This window comes from Cyanistes caeruleus, chromosome 1, assembly GCF_971803275.1.
Source record: "Cyanistes caeruleus chromosome 1, bCyaCae1.hap1.1, whole genome shotgun sequence".
NCBI classification, from domain to species: Eukaryota; Metazoa; Chordata; class Aves; order Passeriformes; family Paridae; genus Cyanistes; species Cyanistes caeruleus.
The window spans coordinates 42,309,102-42,332,366 of record NC_141701.1 but is presented as its reverse complement, the minus strand read 5'-3'; the positions used below and the strand labels follow the sequence as shown (position 1 = coordinate 42,332,366).

General features: G+C 38.8%; 1 protein-coding gene across 3 annotated transcripts in view; it reads left to right on the top strand.

Annotated features, from left to right (window-relative positions):
• SPIDR (scaffold protein involved in DNA repair) overlaps window positions 1–23,265 on the top strand; it is a 194,405-nt gene that overhangs the window by 117,952 nt on the left and 53,188 nt on the right. For all 3 annotated transcript variants that reach the window (XM_086888531.1, XM_086888544.1, XM_023921152.2), the window contains 2 exons: window positions 8,746–8,956; window positions 10,770–11,020. In XM_086888531.1, the coding sequence (XP_086744657.1) occupies window positions 8,746–8,956; window positions 10,770–11,020 (462 nt within the window). The remainder of the gene's footprint in view (window positions 1–8,745; window positions 8,957–10,769; window positions 11,021–23,265) is intronic.

The following is a 23,265-nucleotide window of genomic DNA, read 5'->3' as shown; positions in this document are numbered from 1 at the left end:
AGTGATAACTTCAAGGTGCACACACTATTGAGGGCTGTTTTCTAACCTAAAGAGAAAAAAGGTATTTTGTTTATCACGTATGATCAGTGTTTCTGTGGCAGGCTGAGACACTGAACTTCTTCCCTTGCACTGAAGGTTTTCCTGAGGTGATGTCTATGCCAGGATGTTTCAGTAAAGAAAAGTGACCACTCTGGTCACTAGCACTGCTGTCTTTTCACAGATGATTGTTGTGAGTGGATTACTGCAGAAAGGATCTTGCCTAAAAGAGGTTTCTGGGCTACCTGGCTTATCCACACCACCTTTACCTTTGTTACTCATTCATCAGTAGGGGCAGCAAATATAGTGAAACCGAGGATTTTTCTCAGCTCACTAAAGCTGAAGTGGATCACAGTGGAGGTAAACTTGGTCTATAACATGCGTAAAGACCTGTGGAGCTCTGCAGGACAGCTTTCTGTACAAGTGATTAAGTCACTTCCCCTTGCCTGGTGCTGTCCACTGAGACCTCCAGGCTGCTTGAAGCACAGTTTGACCCTCTGAGATGGAGTGTTCTGCTTTGCTCTTGTGCTCTGTGGCTCAGGGCAAGCTCTCACTACCTTTTGTGATTCTCAGTTGTGTTACCAGAGAACCCAGAACTACTGCTACTTTCAGCTACTCTTCCTGTCCTGATAGCACTGGATTTGGCTGTATGAAAACTGATCTCACCAGAAGAGAGCAGAATTTGGTCTTGCTTAATGACATGACAAAGAAGCAATAGGAGATGCCCAGAAATGAGTAAGAGAACAAGACAGGAGTATAAGAACAAGTCTGCTGGAAGATTTTTGGTTATTTAGTAGTTGTGCTGGTTTTTTTTAATAGTATATTTGATAATAAAATATTTAAGTAAAATCAAGCATATGTGTTTATTAATCTGTCTTTCTGAAGTTTGCTCAGGAATATTGTTCTTGCTACTTTGTTCAGGAAATTTGTTCTTGCTACTGTGCATGCAAGAGAGTGTGAATACAAGATGGACTCGTAAAGAGCCTTTGCCAATAGCAAATGCCAAATGCCTATGGAAGAAAAAGATAGTATTCTTAATAATCTCTGCAAAATGTTGAACAATGCATTTTAAAATGAAATTTGTCTCTTAAAGTAATCTCCCAAACCTGAACCAATCAAGTATACCCTGACACTCCATACCTCGGTCAGAAATTCTCAAGTTCATGTTCTTCACTCTAACACATGGCCCTCAACTGCTTGGGTGGATATTGCAGAGCTCTTCTTGTGTGAGAAGCAGCTTCTCCTGATACCTCAGGAGTGGTGACGTTGTGTGTAATGGTGGCAGAGTGGTAACACTCCTTACCTTCTATCCACTGGCAGAGGAGTTGTCGGTGTAACCTGTTGCCTCAAATCTTCATGGTACCAATGAATAGAGAATTGGACACCTTCTGTACAGCAGAACACTCTGCAAGTTTCCTTTCTATTCAATGGTGTGCTGTCATCTTCACAATCCTATGGACAGGGGAATGTGTTCATACTCCGAGTGCTCTAGAACTAGGACTGGAGGAGGGACTCTGGCTCTCCTACTAGGAAATTGTAGGTAAATGTGAAGTGCACATATGAAATGATGGACTCTGGATTGTTGGTATCCAGGAATGTGTTTTTAGTGTTCCAATAGCTTCATTAATATGTCAGTCTTCATTTAATGATCAGGAAAATACATGATAAAATAAGACTTGACTAGAAATGAAGCCAAAACTGTCTTGATGTCACTGTAGAAATTCGTGGTGCATTTCTACATTAGGATTTCAGTCTTCCAAATCAAACATACGTAAGAGAAGTGGAAAAATATCAGGGAAGAGCAACAAGAAGAGATACATGGAGCAGCATCTCATCCCTGTGAGAAGTTACTAGGATGACTAGGGCTCTTCACCTTGAGAAAGCGGTGGCTGGGAGAGGATGTGATAAAGGTCTGTATTAGGAAGTGCATCAGGAAGGATGATTGTTCACTGCCTCTTAAAAACAAGAAGTGGAGGGCAGCAATGTAACCACTAGGTGACAGATCAAAAAAAAAAAGAGAAAATCAAAGGAAGTGGTTTCTCAGATGCATGTAATTAGACTGTAGAGCACAGTGGATGCTGCCGAGTGTTATGGATGCCATCAGTGTGGCAAAGTGGTCAAAAAGCAGGCTCATAAGTTCCTGGAAGAAAAGTCTACCAAAGACTGTTAAGATACAGAGATATTACTTCTGCCTTAGGAAGTCCCTAAGCTGAAAGTTTTTAGAAGTTATCAGAGAGTGTTCTGCAGAACTTTCACTAGATGTTTGCTTTTACTTTCATAGTTTTCAAATATTTGCTGTTTGCTGCTCTAAGTTAGAGTGTGAGGTAGGTGGGCCTCTGATCTCACACCAGGATGGACATTTTTGTTCTCTCTAACACTCACCACAAGTTTTAACATGATGTCACTTTGCAGTTTGCTTGCTTCCTTTTTTTTGTGCCTTTCAGAATCCCTCCGGTATGTCCCTGGACTTTGTGGTGGCTCCCTCAGCCACCTCAGACCCTACGTGCAGTTCAGCACTGGGAACGGAGGGAAGAAGTCATCTGAATAATGAGCTCATGGCTAGTCAGACACAAGTTGATATATGGGGTAAACACACAGATTGGAATTCTTTCATAACATCTTGATTATGAGAAGATAACCATGATATTTATATCTCCCTACTTACTTGTAACACCCCCATACCGTGGGGGGAAGTGGTTTTGTTCCTCTTTTAAAGCAACATTCCCATTTAATGCTTAATTGTGTGCAGATTTTTTAATATCAATTGTTTTGTGTCTGACTTAGGTGTTAAAAAAGTCTCAGAATCCCAGTTAGAGTAGATTTTTAGTGAATTCTCTGGGAAGTATTACCCCAGTAAGCTCATGAGATTGCTTCCATGCCAGTTTATATGTAAGCACAGCCTGTAAGTGGAATTTTATGTTTTGGTGGTGCCAAAGGTTAAGCCTTATCATGATGAATTTGGGCCCAGAATGCTAGCAATTTCAGGTGCTTTCTTCATAGCTAAAATAAGTAGCTGGAGAGCTCTGAGAAACTTCCCTACTTTCCAGTCTTGGTAAAGCCTGGTATTACAGTAATTTCCTGGAGGTGGATGAGATTTGCTTTGATATCCATCTGTGCTTTCCTACTTCAGAAGACCTGTACATCCCCTTCAGTTAGCACACAGTGCAGCTCCCTGCAGAGGTGAGAGCCCTGGGTGTGTGGTATAATAGTGCTTAATGTTAACCACAAGGTTTTTATAGCAGAGCTCTTCATAAATGTGAGCATTTCCATACGACTTTTTTTCATGCTACAGGGTATCAGATTTCAAAAGGCAGCTCTATGGCAAGCCAGTGGTTAGTTTATATGATTACTCTGAAATTAGTAAAATGATATAGTGATAAAAATGTTGGCTTTGTGTACTGTAATTTCTTCCTGGAGTGATTTCTTAGGTTTACAAGTAATTTTGTTGAAAAGTACAATAGTACTTTGCAGAAAGAACTTACACTGCAATAGAAAAGATTTATTTTTATTACTTGTGTTGTTTTACTGATTTTCTTAGTTTGCCTTGTACTTAAGGTTCAGTAACAAATTGTAACAGATTGGGCTATAGCAAATTATATATTTAAGAGCTATATGTTCTTTTCTTTGTGTCTTGTATTCATGGAATGAGTCCTCAGACAAAATATTTTTCCAGTAGGGGGACAAAACAAATATCTAGCTATTCTATTCACAAATGAAGTGCATGATACTTTAAAAGTAGAAATTTTAGCTTTTTGTTCTTACATCTTCTGCAGACCTGTTATTCTGAGGTGTTGAAGTCACATTTTTTTGGAAGACTGACACAGCTGAGTATTGTATATTTGCCATATGTGACTGGACATTGATGTGGATGGTTAGTGCTACTTTTCCATAGGGAAAAGAGTACAATCAGCCTTGGGAACTTGTACCACAGTAATCCATTGCTTTGATACCAGCTGATTTTTGTTTTCTGTCTTTGACGTTGGGGCATGGGAAGAAGTTTTGTACTGTGAAAGTGTGAAGTCAGAATTGCAGTGTCTGTGCAGTGTTACAGTGGCAATGAATGACGCTGATGGAGGCTCACACACAAGTGGTGAGACTACTCACTCAGGGATGAAAATTCTGTGTTTGGGCAATCTCTAGGCATGGCAGAAAGCAGGTCTGTCCCAAATAGCTTGTTGATTTGGGATGTATACTGAGAAGATACTGTCCTTGGGTGATAGGTGAGATGAGGGCTGAGATGTGTTTAAACTTGTTAAGTTTTTGGGGGTTTTGGGAGGATTTGTTTCTTAGTAATTATCATTTGCTCAATGCTCAGGCATCTCTTGGACATTTCACAGATGAAACATTGCAAATGCCACACAAACCTAAGCAAGAGGCAGCATGAGCAACTTCCTCTACATTAGATAAAATAAGTGATTCCTAGGAAGTCAGGGATGGGCCTTATATGTTGTTCCTATGGGGAATGATTCCTCATACTTCTGGGTAACAGTGTAAGGCTCTGGCATGCTCTTGTTCTACATGTACTACTGCAGTGCTACTTGGTGGATGTTAAACCTGCTTTATGCAGAAATCATTGTTCTGAGACTTGACAATAGTGTGTTTCATAATTATAGTGCAAGTTGTAGGTCACTGAAACGTTAAGAGTGTGCATTTAATGAAGTGTACTCTTCAAAAAAACCACTCTAGGCATTTTACATTTTGTAAAGGAACAGGAAAATAAAACAAGAAAAAACAAAAGCCCAGTAAAATACCCAGGGAGAGTGAACAAAAAAAATATGTTCTCTAATTTAAAGTGATCTGGAGTCTTCTCGAGTTCATGAACCAGCACCGCCGTTTGATGTCAGCAGAACTGAGCGGAAGTGTGTGGTTTGTGAACTCGCTGCTGCCGTGGAGTCACAACTCCTCGCTGGCTGTGGATGGGCTCTGCAGGGCAGACCACAGTGCAAAGCCACTGATTGTTTGGCCCCAGGATTAAGACCCTGCCTCAAATGGAAATGTCAGCTCCTTTACCCAGTGCCATGCTGTACGTTCTACAGCGTTCCACGTCTCGGATGGAGACAGACCACAATTAACGCAGAAGGGGGCAAGAATGTCTCCTGCCTGCTTGGCCAGATAGCCTCCATCATAGGAGGGAGGAAGAGAAAAAGCAAGCCGTGTTCTTGGACAGAGAAGCAAGCTGCTGCTGGAAAAGAAAAAAAAAATAACATTATTGCCTCATGTTCCTTTAGCATGTGACCAGTTACGGCAATTGCTGATTGTCTACATACCAGGAAAAAAAATGCCCTGTAGTATAAAAAGTTCTCTACTTCAGGTCATGACAAAGGTCTAAAGGCATTTATTAAGGAAGTCAATCCAACTTTTAAATAATACTTTGCTGAGCAAGAAAAAATCAGAGAGAACAAGGGATTGTTTCAGAGGGGTTTATAATCTGTACTGAGCTTTATTTTTTTTGCCATCATCTTTGGATTAGCTGAATCAGATGTCTCTCATTCTTTGAAATCTAGCTTTTAAGCTATTGTGAAGCAGATAGAAAAGAAGCAATATAAGAGAGATGTCACAGAAGACTTGCAATACCCTTTTAACAGTTTATGTCTAAGGGGATGCTGCAGAGTGTATTCTGTATTCTAGAGTAAGGCTGCTTTTGGGTATAGAGAATCTGCAGCTGGAGGAGATGCTTAAAGCTGAGGTGATCAGTTATGGTGTCTCAGGCACAGGGGCAACACATGGGGGGATTGCTTGGGGAAGTGATTTTTCTTTTCCCAACTCTTCCAGCATGATAGGTTTTCTTTGTCCCATTCTGTACCTTTCAAACAGACAAAAATATTTAAGGTATGCATCTGTCTCTAACATGATTGCCTTTGTTGCAAAGAGAACAGTATGAACAATATACAGTGGCAATGCTGAGATTTTTGCCATGATGACAGTCAAAGTTCCCCTTCCACAGAGCTTGCTTTTGCTGAGCATACTAGAAAGAATTTCTGGAAAAAGAGTTTTCATTCAATTAATTTATACTATTTTAATAATTCTATTCTCATATTGAAGAATATATATAAAGCTTGGTCATAATGCAAATAAGCAATACAATTATTCTATATATTGTATGCAAAATAAAAATAATTTAACGTTTACTATATGTACATAAATGATAAAATATTTCCATTTAGCCATCTACCTGTACACAAAATAGTGAGGTTATTATAAACTTTTTTCTTATTTCTTTCATTTCCATTGGGATTTATTTCTATTTATTCCTGGTTCTTTTCACTGTGAAGTATCTGCCCATTGAAAAATTGGGAAGGTTTAAGTAGATGAGAGTATTCCTTTGATGTAGCTGAAGAATAACTGCTAAGTCTGTGCACATTTATGCAGGTCTAAAACAAACAATTTCTTCAGGGTAGTGTTTTTAGTGAATTGCATTTAAGAAATGAGAGGTTTCTCCTGAAAGCATATATATATCACCCCATTTTTGCTTTGTGGAAATACCAAGTAGCCATTAGTTATGCATTACCTGTGTAAAGATAATAATGAGTACTTCTCTAGGAAAGCTTGGTGATTATAAAAGTACTCAAGACATGGAATGCATAAGCGTAGCAAAACCAAGGTACACGTCATTTGGGTACTGGTAAAACCTACCTGCCTTTAAAAAACCCAAAAAACCTGATCACATATCTGCTCAGGAAAATAAAAATAAAACCATAAACCTCAAAGTTTCTGCAAATGATTTGTTACTAACGTCAGTGGTTTTTTTTAGAGAATGAGATGTTTTAGATCAAGCAAACATTCTTCTGACATTAGTGATGTAATGGTCTCGTGTTCAGAAAGATTTCCTGTTTACTTTGGGTCTGAACACAGACATCTCAAGAAAGAAGGTGCTAAAATTTTCATTACACATCTGCATATAAAGACAGCTCAAACTGTTCTGAGATCTGTAGTAAATTTTATATACATTTCTGTTCTCTGGAGCAAAGTGGGTAAGTAACAGTTGAAAAATCTCATCAAATCAGAGAATCTCAGTTTGATGACCAAGCTAATTCCTCAGTTTTAAACCTGTAATGCAGAAAATTATCAGGCAAAGTCAGTTTGGCAGGCTTGTGAGCTATTTTCATGCTCTAAATGGGGAGCTTTGTTAGCAAATTCATGTGAAGTCAAGGGACTAGGTGTCCCTTGGAGATGAATTGCTGCTCCTCTAAATTTGGGGAGTTCACAGACGGCGGTAACGCTTCTTCGTGGTGAAGTTCAGGACTTAGTTTTATGCTGTAACTTTTCATGAATTTTCTGTTTCAAATCATTACTTCTGTGAGAGTTCACAGTAGAAGCAATGCATCTTGTTCATAAATTATATATAAATATATAATTTTCTCCTAAAAGATAGATATCATCTGGCTGTTGCTTTATTTTCCTAATTATAAAATAACATGGATTATATTTAAAACTTGCTGCAACTCTTCCTATGCCTTTGAAAATATGAATACATCAATCTACCTTTAGCTATCCGCTCTCTAAAGAATTAAGTAGTCTGTTGCAAAACAGACCATGGTGAAGATCTTGTATGGAGTGAGATCAGAAATAAATATTTTTGAGTGTTTCATTGTTTCATTTTGCTTTTTAACTCTGTATAGTTATATTTTGAGAAACAATGCCACGGATGTCGAAACTTGCTTCATCTCCATAATGTAACTGCTGAGCAATCTAGAGACTGAACTCAGGTCAGCACAGCTTTGCTGCCAAGGCAGGATGCCTTGTTTGATGCCTAAGTGATAAAAATCTAATAGCAGAAAAACACAAACTGTGGTAAAGTCACCAAGTGGATTTTGGTCTGTTGTGATGGTCTGTAGGAAATGAGATTACTGGTTGGGTTTGTTGGCTGACTGAATCAGATGTACCTCCTGTGAGTATAAAAAGTGTACTTCCGAATGTGCAATTTTCTTATACCAGCATAAGAAAAGCTCAACATGAGCACATGCGTTGGCATGAAATTATTGTGTGTTTAGAGATTCTGCAAACATTCCCTTAATCTGATGGGTAAGAAATTGCTGCTTGTGGAGCTGTTTGGGTATTTAGCACTAGGAACCAAAACTGGATCTAGGAGAGCACATTTATGACGGTGACAAACACACAGGCAAGATAATATACAGCAAATTGTAAGAAAAACGTGGGATTTTGCTTTTAGAAAAATACAGGAGGAAGGAGCAGCTTCTGTCAGCTGCTTGAGAATGGATTTGGGTTGGTGGAAAGTACTCACCAGAGGGAAATGTCCTGCAAGAGTCAGGCTGGGTCCAGTGGACCAGTGGTCTGAATTAAAATGGAGTAGGTTTAATAATCTTTCAGTCATGGCTTTTACCTCACTAACTGTTTGCAGAGGATCCTGACGCTCTCAGTTCTGTGCTGACAGACACCAAGGAGCATTTGTGTGAAGCCAGATGGGGCTCATGGGGCTTGGCAGGTCAGCTGTTTTCCAGGTGTTACTTGTCCCTGGATGCAGTGGATCTCCAGTCGCCCAGGGCTATACCTGAACTAAAACGGCTGATCCAAGATGTCTCTGTCTGTGGGGTGGGTAATTTGTAATTTGGATAACACATCTCTGAAGTGTTTTAGTGGTAACTGTAGAAAAAAGGGGAGAGAAATGCAATGCAAGACACATTTTAAAGTAGTGCTTATCAGTAGTTTAGGTTGTAATGGATTTGATGCCACTTAAATTGTTTTTTCCAGGCAAAAACTGCTTCTCCAAAATGGAGATGTTCCTGTTATCATGAACACCTACTTTAGTCAGAAGGTGCTACTCAGTGAACATTCAGAAGCCAGAGAGAAGACATATGGTCTTACAAAGATGCTTATCAGGAAGAATATTATATCTTTGGCACAGACGTTCGGACTCGATGACCTTGATGATAAGTTACACCAGGAATCTTCAGACAGTCAGGTATGGTCCATTTGGTTCACAATAAAGCACTTGGTAAGAAGTTGATGAGCTGATGTTTGGAAATCGTAATAAAAAAATTCTAAATTACTGACCTGTTTGGTTTCCCCTTTCATTTAGTCAAGGCTGAATAATATGCAGTGTTTACTTTAATAATATTTTCTTAGTGGAAGCTTTTGGTCCATCCAAATGCTGAACTCCCGTGAGGTTACTTTGCTGAAATCTCACTACTGTGCTAAATAGAAATTATAACTTGGTTTTTCATTGATTTTTCTCTTATTCTTTATAGCTGAATAGCTAAAAAATAGCTGTTTTATTCTAATTTGCTCAAGATACTATTTAAAACATTTCTTTTTCCTGTTCCTATGTCTTAACTCATTTGCTTTTTGATCCTATCCTTTCTTAAAAGCATCAGTTGATAACATCATCCTACATTCCCACCCCTTCAGTTTGTTTTCCTCCCTATTTTGACTTTATTTGTATTAAAATGCCTACTGACTCTGCACTTCTGTAGCTGTGGTTGTACAAGCTGAGGTATTTGAAGAGATTTGTTTTCTTCATAGTGTGTGCCAGCACTTTCTGAAAGTAAGGCTCTTGTAAAAGCTTTATATTGGCTACCTTAATGATTCTTAATATCTGAGAAGTATAGTTCTTCAAGTTTGAAGAACTATAAGTTTCAACATTTGGCCTTATATGTAACTCCCATTATAGGCCTGGGAATTAAAAAGTTACATAAATCAAATCCTAATTGCCTTTCTTGCTTCAACTCTAACTTGTAAAAAACTTCTGCTGTGGTATTTGAAAACCAGGACAATTTACTTGTTCCCCTCATGGCTCCTAACAAACAAACCACTTTGTTTAAAACTTGGTAGGTAAGTTTTATTGCAACCACTTTGTAGACAGAGGGTACCACAATTTTCTTTTAAATACTGAAAATTCTCCTTCTTTATTGGTGTATAATACTTACGTTACTGTCAGTAATACTCTGAAAACTTTTCTTAGCACCCAGCACTTTATAAAACTAGGTTTCATTGTGAAAATAGAAATTTAGCTTGTGCTGCAAAGGGACATATATACATTGACCACGTCTATGCTTGCATACAATCTTTATCAAGAGATAAAGATTTATCAAGAGATAAAGAGATTATTTAAATATTAAGATAAATTACGTTACTCATTTAAGTTAAGGAAAACTGTAGTATTCATGAAATTTATTTTGACAGTTTGGAAGGTTTTATTAATGAAATGTATTTTGAAAGTAGTGAAAAAATAAAGATTTTGCTTTAAAAGTTTTGTATTTTTCATTAATCATCTAATTCTTTTACATTGAAATATTTTCCACTGAAGTGTGTAAGTCTGAGGACTAGGTTACTAGTCTATAAAACTAGACACCTGTTCATTTACAACTTTATTTGAAAGTCCAGAAGCATCCAAGATGAATTTCACCCTTTTTTTTTAGAAGAGGAAGGGACAGGACATCAAAGCAGTAAAAATAAAACTCCATTCAAGGGGAAGAATCATAAGGGCTAATATCAGTTCTGTTTTCCTGCTGGGGTCACCTTCATCTCTTGGGTGTTGAGTTAGCTCGGTCCAGAGCACCAGTTAAATACAGGAGCACACCGTGTGTGCAACTCTCTTTAGTGTTCATTGAAAATACACAATAAATAACTGGCCACTAGTCTGTAAGTTATTTTAGGAGCAGTAAGTATTTTGAAACTGATTTTGCACTTGCAACTTGATTGGCATTTTCCTCTCTAGCTCCACATAATTTCAAGGTTCTCTGGAGTGTTTCTCTTAATGGGTTTTCCTTCACCAGGTTCCCTGCGCTCCACAAACCCATAACAACAGTGACTCAAAACTGCATCTCTTAGCACAGTGTGCTGTCAATGATTCTCTGCTTGAAATGGTGGAAAGCCAGGGAGCAGTGGGATGGAGAGAAGTGCAGGTACGAGTTGTTATCCAAAGGGTGTACTGTTTGCCTGCAAGAGAAGGGTACAGAAGTCACACTCAAGGAAACAAGCCTCTTTGTGCAACACCCATCATGAATTCAGATCCACCAAACGTGAGGTGAGTAATAAGATTCATGGGAATTTTGTTTTTGAGGCTGTGATGTATGAGAAACCAAAGAGGAATGAGTTCAGAAATGTCATTCTCGAAAGAAGCAGCACACTCCACAAGGAAGGCATGGGGCTGTTGATGGGTGTGGTGTAGTTCTTTAATTAGGTATGGTGTGACACAGAAGTAGTCCTCCCCAGAGAAGGAAGGATCTGTCTATAGTTTATGTCATCAACAGATGACAGGAACATTGAAAATGAATTAATGAGAAGTTAATTGAGAACATCATATATTGTTCTCTGAGTTTCACAGAATAGTTGTTGCATCCCATTTGCCTAGTTCAGTCTCTGAAATGCTCTGCTAGTAAGTTATGCTCGTGCAATGGTCTTTTGAAACAAGAAAGAAATATATAGAGAGACAGAACTGAACGGCTTTTCTATAATGAGGATTTTGTACAGATGGTATTAGAAAAACATAGGTGTATGCTTCCACTGTGAAGTCACTGGAAAAAGATCCTGTTGACTTCTGAAAATCTGGAGGCCACCGCAGTTAAGATTCCTCTGCAGTAAAAAGTGTTGTGGTGTCAAAACATAACCAGCAGTGCAGAAGCATTACACGCAAACCCCATGGAGCACACAGCTTTCAACCAGTTGTTTTAACCTCTTATGTTTTATTCTTTGGATCCTAGCATTGTTCTGTTTACAGTGAAGGGAATCAAGAACTGGACCTTGTTTTCTTAAATACAAAAGATATGGCAAACAGTTTTCCTTTCTGACCAGTACTGAACCATTGAATTCTTTCCTTCTCCTTTTATGTTCCTCAAGGTTTGAGACCACAGACTGATTTCAGTCTTTCTCAGCAACCCTGGGTCTGAGATATGTCTGTTATTGCATTTTCTTCCTTTGGTTTTGCACTAACTTTTGGTTCATGCTGGTTTAAAATTTTGAAAGGTAAGATGTATCAGATTTTTTTTTTATCACTCAGGAAGATCATTAAAGTGAGTTATAGCAGAAGAGCTTGTATTAAGGTTCTGAGTTCAGCCTTTCAGGACATAAGTAAACATTTCTTCCTGCAGAGTTTGGGACTTGAATGGAGATCTGCAGTTAGATTAACAGGTCCTATTGAGAGCTCTCCAGATGTAGTTTGCAATAGGCTTTGAAAGGATTCTTCAAAGTTTTGAAGAATTTGAGTTCCTCTAAGCCACCCTGCAGGTGGACAGTGGTATCCTCAGTGTCAATCTTCTTGAGCTTTTGAAATACTAGAATTCTTTCAATTCTTGCTACCTTGTAAGCCTCTGGGTAATTTACAGTATTCATTGATCAATGAAATTCTTCTAGAAAGAACTTAGGAAAACCATTCTTTCCTAAAATAAAACCTTGTTCATCACCCACAGGAAAGTAATCATCAGCAGCCTTGTTCCCAACATTTTTTGGAGCTCTTTGACATATAATAATTATATTGAACATTATTTTTTTAAAAGTAATTGATACATCTTGTCTGGACTCATTGCTTTGTATTTAATTCTTTCTTAATAGAACATAGATATTTTTTAAAAAGTAAGAGGAAAAGTACTTTACCAGCCCACATCAATGTGTGGCTGTGAGGACAGTACTCCTCGGAGTAGATTTTTTTTCCAGAGGGCTACATTTGATCAAATGTCAGGGCAGCTGACAGACTGTTATTCAACCTGCTTTTTTCATTTCCAACTCTTAACCAAAAATACAGTCAACTTGCAGTCTCAGATTTTGAGGTAGTTAACCTGCCTGAGCCCCACCCTTCATAGGAATGGGGTGAAAGAAAACAGAAATCTCAGATTGCACTTCTTATGTCAAACATGAAATAGAAATAAAAAATGAGAGCTTGTTGCTTCTGTGTACATGCTGTAGCTGGGTATTCTCACGTGCAGTTGTTAAACTGGTCTTAGCTCAGGAAACGTCTTGTTTGTTGTTGTTCACAGCTATCAGACTGTGTTTTGGATCCTGAATCTAAAAAAACCAACTCATTTTCTCGTTTGCAAAGAGGAGAACGAACACATCTTTTACAGACTGAGGAATGAAAAACACCTCTTGCTGCTTTATCAACTGCTATTTCCATGGCTGATAAACATCCACATGAGACTTCTCCTCTACCAAAAATGTCTGTGTCTGTCACCTGATAGTGAGCAAAAGGGTCCAACGCCCTCTGGCAGTCCTTTGAACCAACTGATGGCTTATTCTTTTGTAACTAAAAAACGTATTTTTTTCTTTTTAAACTTCTTTCTGTGAAGTAAAACTGCCAGGAAATCAAGGTTTGTATTTTATGAAGCAAGATGAGTTAGATTTTTCATTGTTTCATAAACAAAATTTTCTAATTAGATATCAAGGTAGATTAATACCTAAATGATCAGTATTTTGAACAGGCTGTTCTATTGCATATCTCCTTTTGTAGCACTCTACAATAACCTAGATGCTGTTGTCACAGGGAAGCGTAAAAACCGCCACAATAAGCTGAAAAGAAGCATGAAATTAAACGTGGAGTAGGGGAAGTGATGCATTTGGTTCAAGGCATCCAGTTTCTAGAGAGTTGCAAACTGTGGGAGAAACCTCTATTTTCATTGTAAGGAAATGGATTAATTTAATTTATTAAAACTAACACTTGTGAAACATAGAAACTGCAGGGCTGCCTATATGCATCTAGCATTTATTTTTCATAAATACACACGTGGGGAATATGGCCTTTTATTGATAGACAAAGGGATGTGTTTGAAGGGTTGAAGACTGCTCAGCTGAAATATTCAAAGCATTTTCCTCGGATGCTGAGAAATCTTTGCAGAGACTGAGGAGTTCTCCAGCTTCTGTTGTCTGTAAATTGGATCCACATTCCCTGTATTATTGTTGAAATATTTGCCTTTTCCCCCATATCTAACTGCTCTTGCAAGTGGACTTTAATGCTGAAGGAGTTTCTTGGGGGGGAAAAAAAAATTAGAAGAAAATATGACTCGCTGTGACTGTCTGCCCATTTCCAGCATTCCTGGCATACTTTTTGCTGCCTTTTCCCCTCTGATGGCAGAGAGATACTTTTGTTAATGACACAACACATGTTTGTCTAAATCCAATTGTTTTGATTCTTTTTTGAAAATGTCCTGGCTTACAAGTACGAGGATCCCAAAGAGACTCCTGTCAACCTGAAGAACTCACTGGCGCAGAGGTGTCTGACTCACTGCATCGGCCTTGTACTTTGTGTTCCTGGGATAAAGCAGTGTATAATTTGGATTTTGCTCCTGCCAGTATCTGTTTGTTTTGAGCAGGCCACGTGAGTTTAGTAAAAAATAGAGCTGGTCAGTTTTGTGCCTTAAAGGACAGGGCTGGTTGTGTGGCTGTCAGTGTAACTAAAATAGATGCATTTTTAGGACTATTAGGCAGTTAAACTGGTCAGAGCACTCAGAGGATTTGTGTGAGGAGGCTGGACAGAAAAGGGTGTTGTCATGAAGGAAGAGCTAACCACTGCTGGTAGAAAACAAAGCTAGCTATAGCTGTAAATCCACACTTTAGAATCTGTGGGTGACTAGACAAATTTTCCATTCACTTCTCTTGGCATGTTTCAACCTATTTCCCACCTGAACAAAGCCTGCTAGAGCTTTCTATTCCAAGAACAAAAGAAAGACCATACATTTACATTAAAAATTAGTGTGATCTTCATCTCTTGCACTAGTCATCCGTAGTTCTTTCAGTTTTGCTCTTTATTTTGTTTTCCATTTGCCAGATCATAGAGCAGTGGAAAGGTCTGCCACCATGCAAACAGGACCCTTGGGGAGCAAAATATTTAGAAGAGCTGAGGATTTGTTTGAGTGGCTGGAAGAAATAGAAGTGAGGAAAATCACATTTCTCTTTCTGAGCAGGCCCAAAGAAACATGATAGTCAGTTGCCGTAATTCATTGTGGTCTAGCAAGTTGTTGCAAGTTTCTGAGTAGTCTGTTCATATGTAATTCTTTGTAAAACAGTTTTACTGGCAAGTGATAATCCTGTAGAACTAATTAATTTCTTAGTTGGATTTCCTTTTTCCCCTCTCTTTTTCTTCAGCCAGTAATCTTTGCTGTTTATCTTAACACAATGGGTTAACCTGTCTGGCAACATGCACTGCACTCCACTGAAAGTGGAGTGTCAGATACTCCAACTAGCATTCCAAGAAGATGGATTAATACATTGAAAGCTTGTCCCTCTGATAAGGAAAACCTACCTAAAATTTTATAAAGCATATTGAAATCAACAGAAACAACATAAAAAAAAAAAACAAACTCTAGAGGTATTATTATTTGAAAAGAGCCCAGATTGGAAAGGACTGTCGTGAAAGATCCATGTTCACAGATGCTAACATCTGTCAGAATGTTTTTTGTGGCTGACTTAAATCTGTTTACAGCATTCCATTTGTTTTTTGTGTTTTTTTTCAACAAAACATTTTAAATGGAATGGTCATAAATGCAAGTTTTAAAAAATTACATTATGTTTCTGGGATGTGATTTTTCAAGTGGAAAATAAACAGGAAATAAGTAACTGAAATGCAGTAGAGAGTATTCCATAAACTAAAAGGTTTCTCTATTTTTCCCCTTTTCAAATACTTCTCTGAAGTTAAGATATGTGCTCTTAATATTCTTGCGAAGTAGTCTAATTGCTACTTGACAGACTTATAAGAGTTCTCCTAATAGCTGTGGTTCTAGCTCTAGTAACTTGTTTCTGCTTTGAAGTCTCTCCCTCTCTTTTTTTTTTTCTTTTTTTTTCCCCTTTTTTTATTCACAGTAAAGACTCCCTGACACTTGGATTATTCCCTTTTGCCTCCACCCTGCTCTATTTCTAATTCTCAAACTGGAGCCACCAAAACAGAGCGTAAGGACAAAAGACTGTTGGAAAAACAGCTTTAGTATCACACTGTCCAATTAATACTTTAAATTGTCTTGTGTAGTTAACACTGTAGCTTCCCCAGGCTGTTGTCTGGATAGCCCTGAAAGTCTGTTTCCCCTGCTGATGCTGCAGACAGCTAGATGGAACTTGGGCTACTTCCAGTGCCACCACAGTACAACAATTTGTTAATTTGACATTGCTGTTTATTTTTCAGTGCTAAATATTTACATAATCTTATTCTGTCCAAGGGCAAGGTGAAAGCACTGTTATCTGATATACTCTGTACAAATGAAAAAAAAAAAAAAGGACCCCTCAATGTACACCAGGATTTTTCATCCCTGTGCTGGGAATAGGCAATTAAACAATTTGCTGTTGTTCTAAAATATTTCAGGGTAGTGATAAAAAATGCTGGTACAGAAAAGAGGCTCGAGAAGACAATAGCCAGCACAGACCACAAGTGTGATGGGGATTTAGTCTCCTTGGAAAGCAAATGAACAGGAATAGAAGCGGGCTATTAGATGGCAAATACTTTGTGTGCAGGCTATCCTGTATGTATCTAGCAAAAATGAGATACTGGTTGCTGTATTTCCTCCTTACTCAAGTGCTTAGACTGATCAGTGAGGCACCCATGTGCTGACAGAAGAAAGACACACCCCAAACCTTTTTTTTTGGTCAAGAAGGAGGAGTAGCTCTACTAACTGATGTATTCCCCATGATGGAGAAATTGTAGAAGTTCCTGAGTAGCACAGAGAGACAGGTAAGTAGTACAGCAGTATCATTATGTAGAGCTGTGTTACCTACAACTTACCTTTGTAACCATACCATTTCACACCTCCCACCTCTGATAATCACAGGCAGGGCTTTAGGAAGCTGGGGAAGCTTTATTGCACCTGAACATCTCATTTCCCACTGCCCTTTGCTTCATGGCTGTAAGCACCCAATTGGTTTTTTTTGAAGGACTGTGTAAAGGGTGAGAATGGGAAGAGTAATGTGGTCCCTTACATTATCCTACAGTAGAGACCAGTTTAGGGAGAAAAAAAGCAAACAATTTGGAAATGTAATTTCTCAGCCCTAGAGCCACAATCAAAGTATGTGCTGTTGTACACTGGGTGTTTTCAAACAGAAATAGTAATTTTTCAGCACCTGTTATTTGTCAAGAATTATTCTAAGATGGCCTATGTAGAAGATATGGAATCTTACCCTTGTCTTTGATCTTCCCCCTGAATTTTTGTATCTCTGAAAGTTACGTGGTTGATGGAACTGAGAGCAGAAATCTTCCATGTCTGCTTTACACCTCCACGTTTCACTGACTATACAACTTCTTGGAGGAAGTGTTAAAATTGTGCTGAAGCTCTTAGAAACCTTTGCAAAAGTCAGATTGTGTCTCTGGAATTTGTTTTCCTTCTACCATCATACCCAAAGGCACCAACCTTGAGCAGTGATAAATATTATAAATGCCTGGAAGGAGGTGACCTAGCAGTTGGGAGAGAAATTTAACCACCTGAATACTGCACAGAATTTCTTTACCACTTGAGCAGGTAGACAGTGTTTGTATGCACAGCCTTAAGTATCTGCAGAGGTAGAGCATGTGCAGAAAAACATCAGCATAGATTTTCCAAAATGGAAGATTCTTAGAAATAACTTGCTATCATCCTCTTTTTAAAAGCTTCTGCTGCATTTTACAGATCAATACTTCTTGGAAAAGTATTATAAACACACTATTTTGGGGAAAAGGAGGTCTTGAGTCTCAAAGAGTCAAGAATACACAGTTCTGTGCAGATTATGGGCATTGTCTATCAATTAAGACAGACTTTGAAAAGGACAATATTGCTGAAACATAGGCCAGGACATCTGTATTTTAAGCTCTTCTACACTTTCTCCTATACAATGCAAAAGATGAATACACAGCAAACAATGCAAATAAAACGAAGCTCCTCAGAGAAGACAATTAGTTCTTTCAGTAAGCATTGTGGTTTAAAATTGGTATGTAGTTATAAATGTAACAAGATTATCTTATGTTCACATGCCTGTCCTTACTGATGGCTGCTAGTTTTGTTCCATTTCTCACAGCCAAAGGCAGCCTCACCCTGAGTAGGGATCTGCTGTGCTGGAATCCTCAAACTCATTTCACTTCATGCTTCAACTCCCTCTTTGACTGAAGGGCACTTCACAGGGTTTGGAGAAGAACATGCTCCTCAAATGGCAAAAGTGATGAGCAAAGGCCGGGGATGGACTTACTGTATATTACAGTTCACAGTGTAAGGGTTTGAGTGCTTTGGCAGTTAAGAGAGATTTAGGGGTTTTTTTAATTTTAGTCCTACAGTGAGAAAAAAAAAGGGATTATTTAACTGATACGCACTGCCTGATATATGTTCAGAATGGTTTTGTAACATGCTGAATTTAGGTACTTGATTGGAGGTGTGTGTTTGAATGCAGTGTGGACTCCTCTGGGCAACATGCTTTTACATGTGCCCGAGGCTAGGAGTGAATGCAAAGTGTACTTCAGAGGTGTTTCACACTTGACAGGCTGAGAGAGTTGGGGCTGTTCAGCCTGGAGAGGAGAAAGCTCCAGGGAAGAACTTGGAGCAGCCTTCCAGAACATAAAGAGGCCTTGCAGGAAGGCTGAAGAGGGACTTTTTACAAGGGCATGTAGTGGTAGGATAAGGGAGAATGACCTTAAACTGAAAGAGCATGGGTTTAGATTAGATATTTGGAAAAAAATTCTTTACTGTAGGGGTGCTAAGACACTGAAACAGATTGCCCAGAAAGATTGTGGATGACCCCTCCCTGGAATTGTTCAGAACTGGGTTGGATGGATCTGAGAATAACCTGGTCTGCTGGAAGCTGGAGGCAACAGCTTTCCCCACTATTTAATTCAAATATTATCTTGTCATGAAAACTACAGATGTTCTTGTCTCTGTCCTATAACAATGGGATTATGCATTTTCCACTGCCTCTGAACAGATGCCAAAATTTGTAAATTCTGTTTGACATGAGGAAAAATGTGCAAGGAAATTAATTTGATTGGAACAAGTTATGCCACATCTTCAATATGGAGCCATAAATTAACTGGCTGTATTAACATAATGTAAGTGGGAAGTGGAAGACAATGTTAACAAAGACACTTGGTGCCTAATCTTTCCAAAAGTGTTTTTAATTTCTTTATTTCTATTTAATTTAATAGTAAGTGGATATTTCCTTTCCAAGGGAGCTGAAAACTGCCAAAACTTTCTTGCTGCAGCTTGGGCTGTTTAGTCATGATTAAAAATATCTGGGTTAGGAGCTCATCTATACCTTGGTGCTTCTGTGTATCTGAGTCACCTTTTGTATTTGGACTGCCAGGATTTGAGGGAGAACATATCAATAACATCCTGAGAAAACAGGTATTTGAAGTGGATGCATGAACAGCTAGGAAAATCAGTGTCTCTCAGGCTGTTTATGTTTCAACAGTGCAAGTGGACAGGGACTCTACTAATGTTGTGGATTTTTAAGAAATTAGTTGGAAATCAGCTTATATGCACAAGGAGAAGGGGGAGAATTCAAATACATAGAGGCTGCATTTGGGAGTGATCTGCCTGGCTGCAGTTGCTATTTGGGTAGTGCAAATCAGAAGAAATTAAAAAGTCAGGCATTGAACAAAATCATGAGAAAGAAGAATGATGATATTTGGAAATAGGATACTTTTCTCTTTTTTTTAAAGGTAAATGTACTTTTGGGCATTCCTAAACATTTTTTTGTGAAGAACCCCAAATTTTCCAATAAACCTTGTGTATGAACGGATTTCCATTATAAAAATGAAAAATTAAAGCTAGGTACAGTTCTTACTTATTGATTCAGGCTTGTGGTTAGCTTAGCATATATATTGGATAGCAAGCCAACATGCCTGGCCTCCCTGCAAACACCTGAAGGGTTTGTCTCTGTCTGAGGTCACCTGCTGAAATCCACAGAAGCAAATGGTGGCAAAGTGACTGCCTTCATGATAAAACCATTTTAACAGAGCAAGTAAACAGTCCAATAGTCAAATAATAATGAAGATTTTGTGTGCATGCACAGTGTGGATTGATAAAAATTGCTGATTGTTGTAGCACTTCAGTATCCTGGTGTTTTGGTCTCAGTTTGCAACCTGAAGTTCCATGAAGTAGAAATATATGCATTTTCCTTTTTTATGTCCTGGATAAAGCTGTCTCTTTCTGTTTTTTTCCCTGCAATTTAGTTTTGTATTTGGCACAATAAAAATGTAGTAAGTTTGGAGAGCTGACAGAACTCCCAGGTATAAAGTGTTGTTCCTCAGCTCCGTGCGTGCCGCTGCATGGGTTATTTGTTATAACCGAGTCTGTGACAGCACAGCAAAGTGGTATTACAGCAAAACACAGGGCTATATGGTAAAGTGGGGCTGTGTCCAGCCTCAGGGCAGACTGACACTTTTCTGCCCATGGGTCAGTCCCTTGGTGAGCAGATATTTCCTGCCTTTATCCAAGCCTTCCCTGGAAGCCCAGGGGTTGCGGGAGGGCACACGTGGTGTGTCTCTCCCCCTGCATCCCCCAGTGCGTCTCTGCACACGCTGTTCAGTAAACAAACCCGGCAGAACCAGAGCGAGCTGGTTCAGAGCAGCCAGTTCATTCACACAGACCTCTTGGAAAGCGCTGCCTTTGCGCAGCCCTGACGTACAGGCTGAGGGAAGTGGAGAAGTTGTATTTATGTTTTCATTAATGCTTTTTATAGCTGCGAGCCAGCTGTAGCTAGTTAGCATTAGCCTAGGACATCTATTAGCGTGCAGACCTCTTACGCAGGATAAAGGGCTTCTGATGGAAACAGAGTTGTTACTCATGGTACTCCCGGCTGCGTGTTTACATGGAGGCTGTTTGTGCTGACATAGGATAGATATCTATATATATTGATATAGATATATATATATGTTAGAACAGCATGCACTTTTCTAACGAGCAAGTTTTCCAGGATTCGAGAGGATTTTGTAGAAAAACTTTTAGTGTAGCAAATGCTGAGGTTTGCATCTTTACACAGTGTATTGCTTGTTTAACAACTATTCTATTTAAATAATGCTCTGCAGCTATGTAGTTGCTAGAATTATTTTTTGTTTAGATTTTAGGATATATTGTGAATAAGCAGTATTCCTGCAAGTCTTGAATGCACCAGTTTGGACTGTTTAAGTTTTTGCTATGAATGATGTAAGTGGCTGGCAGTAGCACAGGGTGAATTGGACCTAAGGGTTTGGTCTACAGAAATTGATGGCTCAGCTATCCTTTTCTGGTTTCTCCCAGTTTTTGCTTTTACAATTTTTTCTTCTTCTTCTTCTGGAATCTAGTTAGTCAAGAGGCTATTTAAAAATAAATAACAAAAGTACCTGTGAAATAGAAAATGAGGAAGGCACAAGATGTTTTGGTTTTAGAGCTCCAGTATGACAAGCACCATGGTCTCTGGTATTTGCATAAATAAGACAATTTCCTTTCCTGATCAGTCAGTGTTCCCCTTACAATCCTGACACCTCCATTCATCCAGGCAACCACAGAGATACCCAAAGAAAAGTAGGTAATTTGGTCAATACTCTGCTTTGCATTTCTGTAGAAGGTGTGGAATGAACACAGTGCTTTCTCATAGATAATTTAGTCCTAGTACTCAAAGCTTTGGAATGGAAAGCTTCAGCACTGACTCTCAAGTAGTTTCTTCTTGAAAACCATTGTCACTCTTCCTCTTCTTCCCAGGTCTTTTGCCACTACTTGCAGTGTGTTTTCCAGAGAGAAAAGATTCCTTCACCATCGTAAAACGATCTCAGCATGAATTTCCACTCCTTTTATCTTTGTCACAGTCCCACCAGTTTTCAGTGATGAACTCTTTTCAGTTAAGGGGAATTCAAAAAATTCATTGTGAAAACCTTTGTTTGCCTCTTTAAGCCTTGCCTCATTAAACCGTTGATTACATCAGCCAGCATCATGTCAGAATTGTACCTTTATGGTTCACAAAAAGAAGCTTTATAGTGCTATTCTTTTTCATCTGCACAACAGAGTCTGTGGGTGAAACTGCTGAGTAGCCCCACATGCCAGTGTCAACTCACATGGTTGAACTATAGTCTTACCAAGACAAAAAGTCGGGTTATCTCCCAAAATTGAATCACTTCTAATCTTCTGTTCAGATAAATTTCCTCCACCCATCCATTTAGGTACACCACCCTTAATGATCCACTTGAGAAGAATGTGACAGGCTCTTGAAAGCCCTGTGAGTCTGTGGAAGCACAGCTCATGAATTACTGTGTTCAGTGCTTACAACCTTAACCTCAAACTACAGGTGGGAAAACTTATGTCACAGTATCTAGACTTCCCTGCAGATCGTGCCTGTGATTTGGTTCTCTTTTGCCTTTACAAATGTGGTCAAGGCTCAGTTTGTTCTAATTTCAAAATCAGCTGGTCTTTTGAGGACCAGAAGAACAATTTCTTATTTGGCACATTCAAGCTTTGATGCGCTCACATTCTTCTTTGTAATGCAAACCAGCAAGATTTTGCTGGAATGTTTTGCACCATTCATTAAATCTGCTGGAATCTTGTTTGGCATGACCTGATAGAAAATATTTTTGTTAATTTTTACTGTTCTACTAAATGCTTCCTATGGGTTAGTTTCTTTTATGCAGAAGGAAATGACCTATGAGGTGTCATCACATGCTGGACCTTGGGCTTGTTTTTGACTTAGTGTTCAGCCATTCAGGGTCCTTGCTCATTTGTTCCTCATGCTCTTGTGACTGAAACAAAAACCTCTGTGCAAGAATTTAGTTAGAGGAATGCGGATAATTGGGAAAAGCAGTTTTACCCAACCAAGTTTTCCCACAAAGATGGCTGGGACAGCCAGCACCGTGCTTCTAGCTTCGGGTGTTGTGGTCACAGATCATTGTACCAGATACTGTACAGACCGTGTAGCCTAAAAAGCAACGTCTTTCTCCTCCAAACATTTGGCAAAGGTGTTTCCAGTGCTTTCTCAAAGTTCATACTTCTGTGACATCTAACTCAACAAAGCCAAGTTTAACATAGCTAGATCCTGACTGCCCAGTCCTTTCCCTGAGTCAGTTGCCAGTTGTCTTTAATTTTTGATTTTAATATATGGCTAGTTTTTCCAGCAGGCAAAGAACATGTGTTCTTTAAAAATACAAGGAGGCATTTTTAAGCATGGCAAGGCACCTGTTTACAGCATGGATTTTCCCATTCCTCAAATGCTGTGATAGTCTAGGATAGTATATAATTGGGTCCTGTAACGAATCATTTTTACTAAATCTGGCAGGAGATTTGACTTATTTTTTTGGATGGATTTTTCTGATTGCTTGAGGATGGTCTTTTTCTTGTGTGTACTGTCTATAGGATCCTAATGAGGCACATGATATGT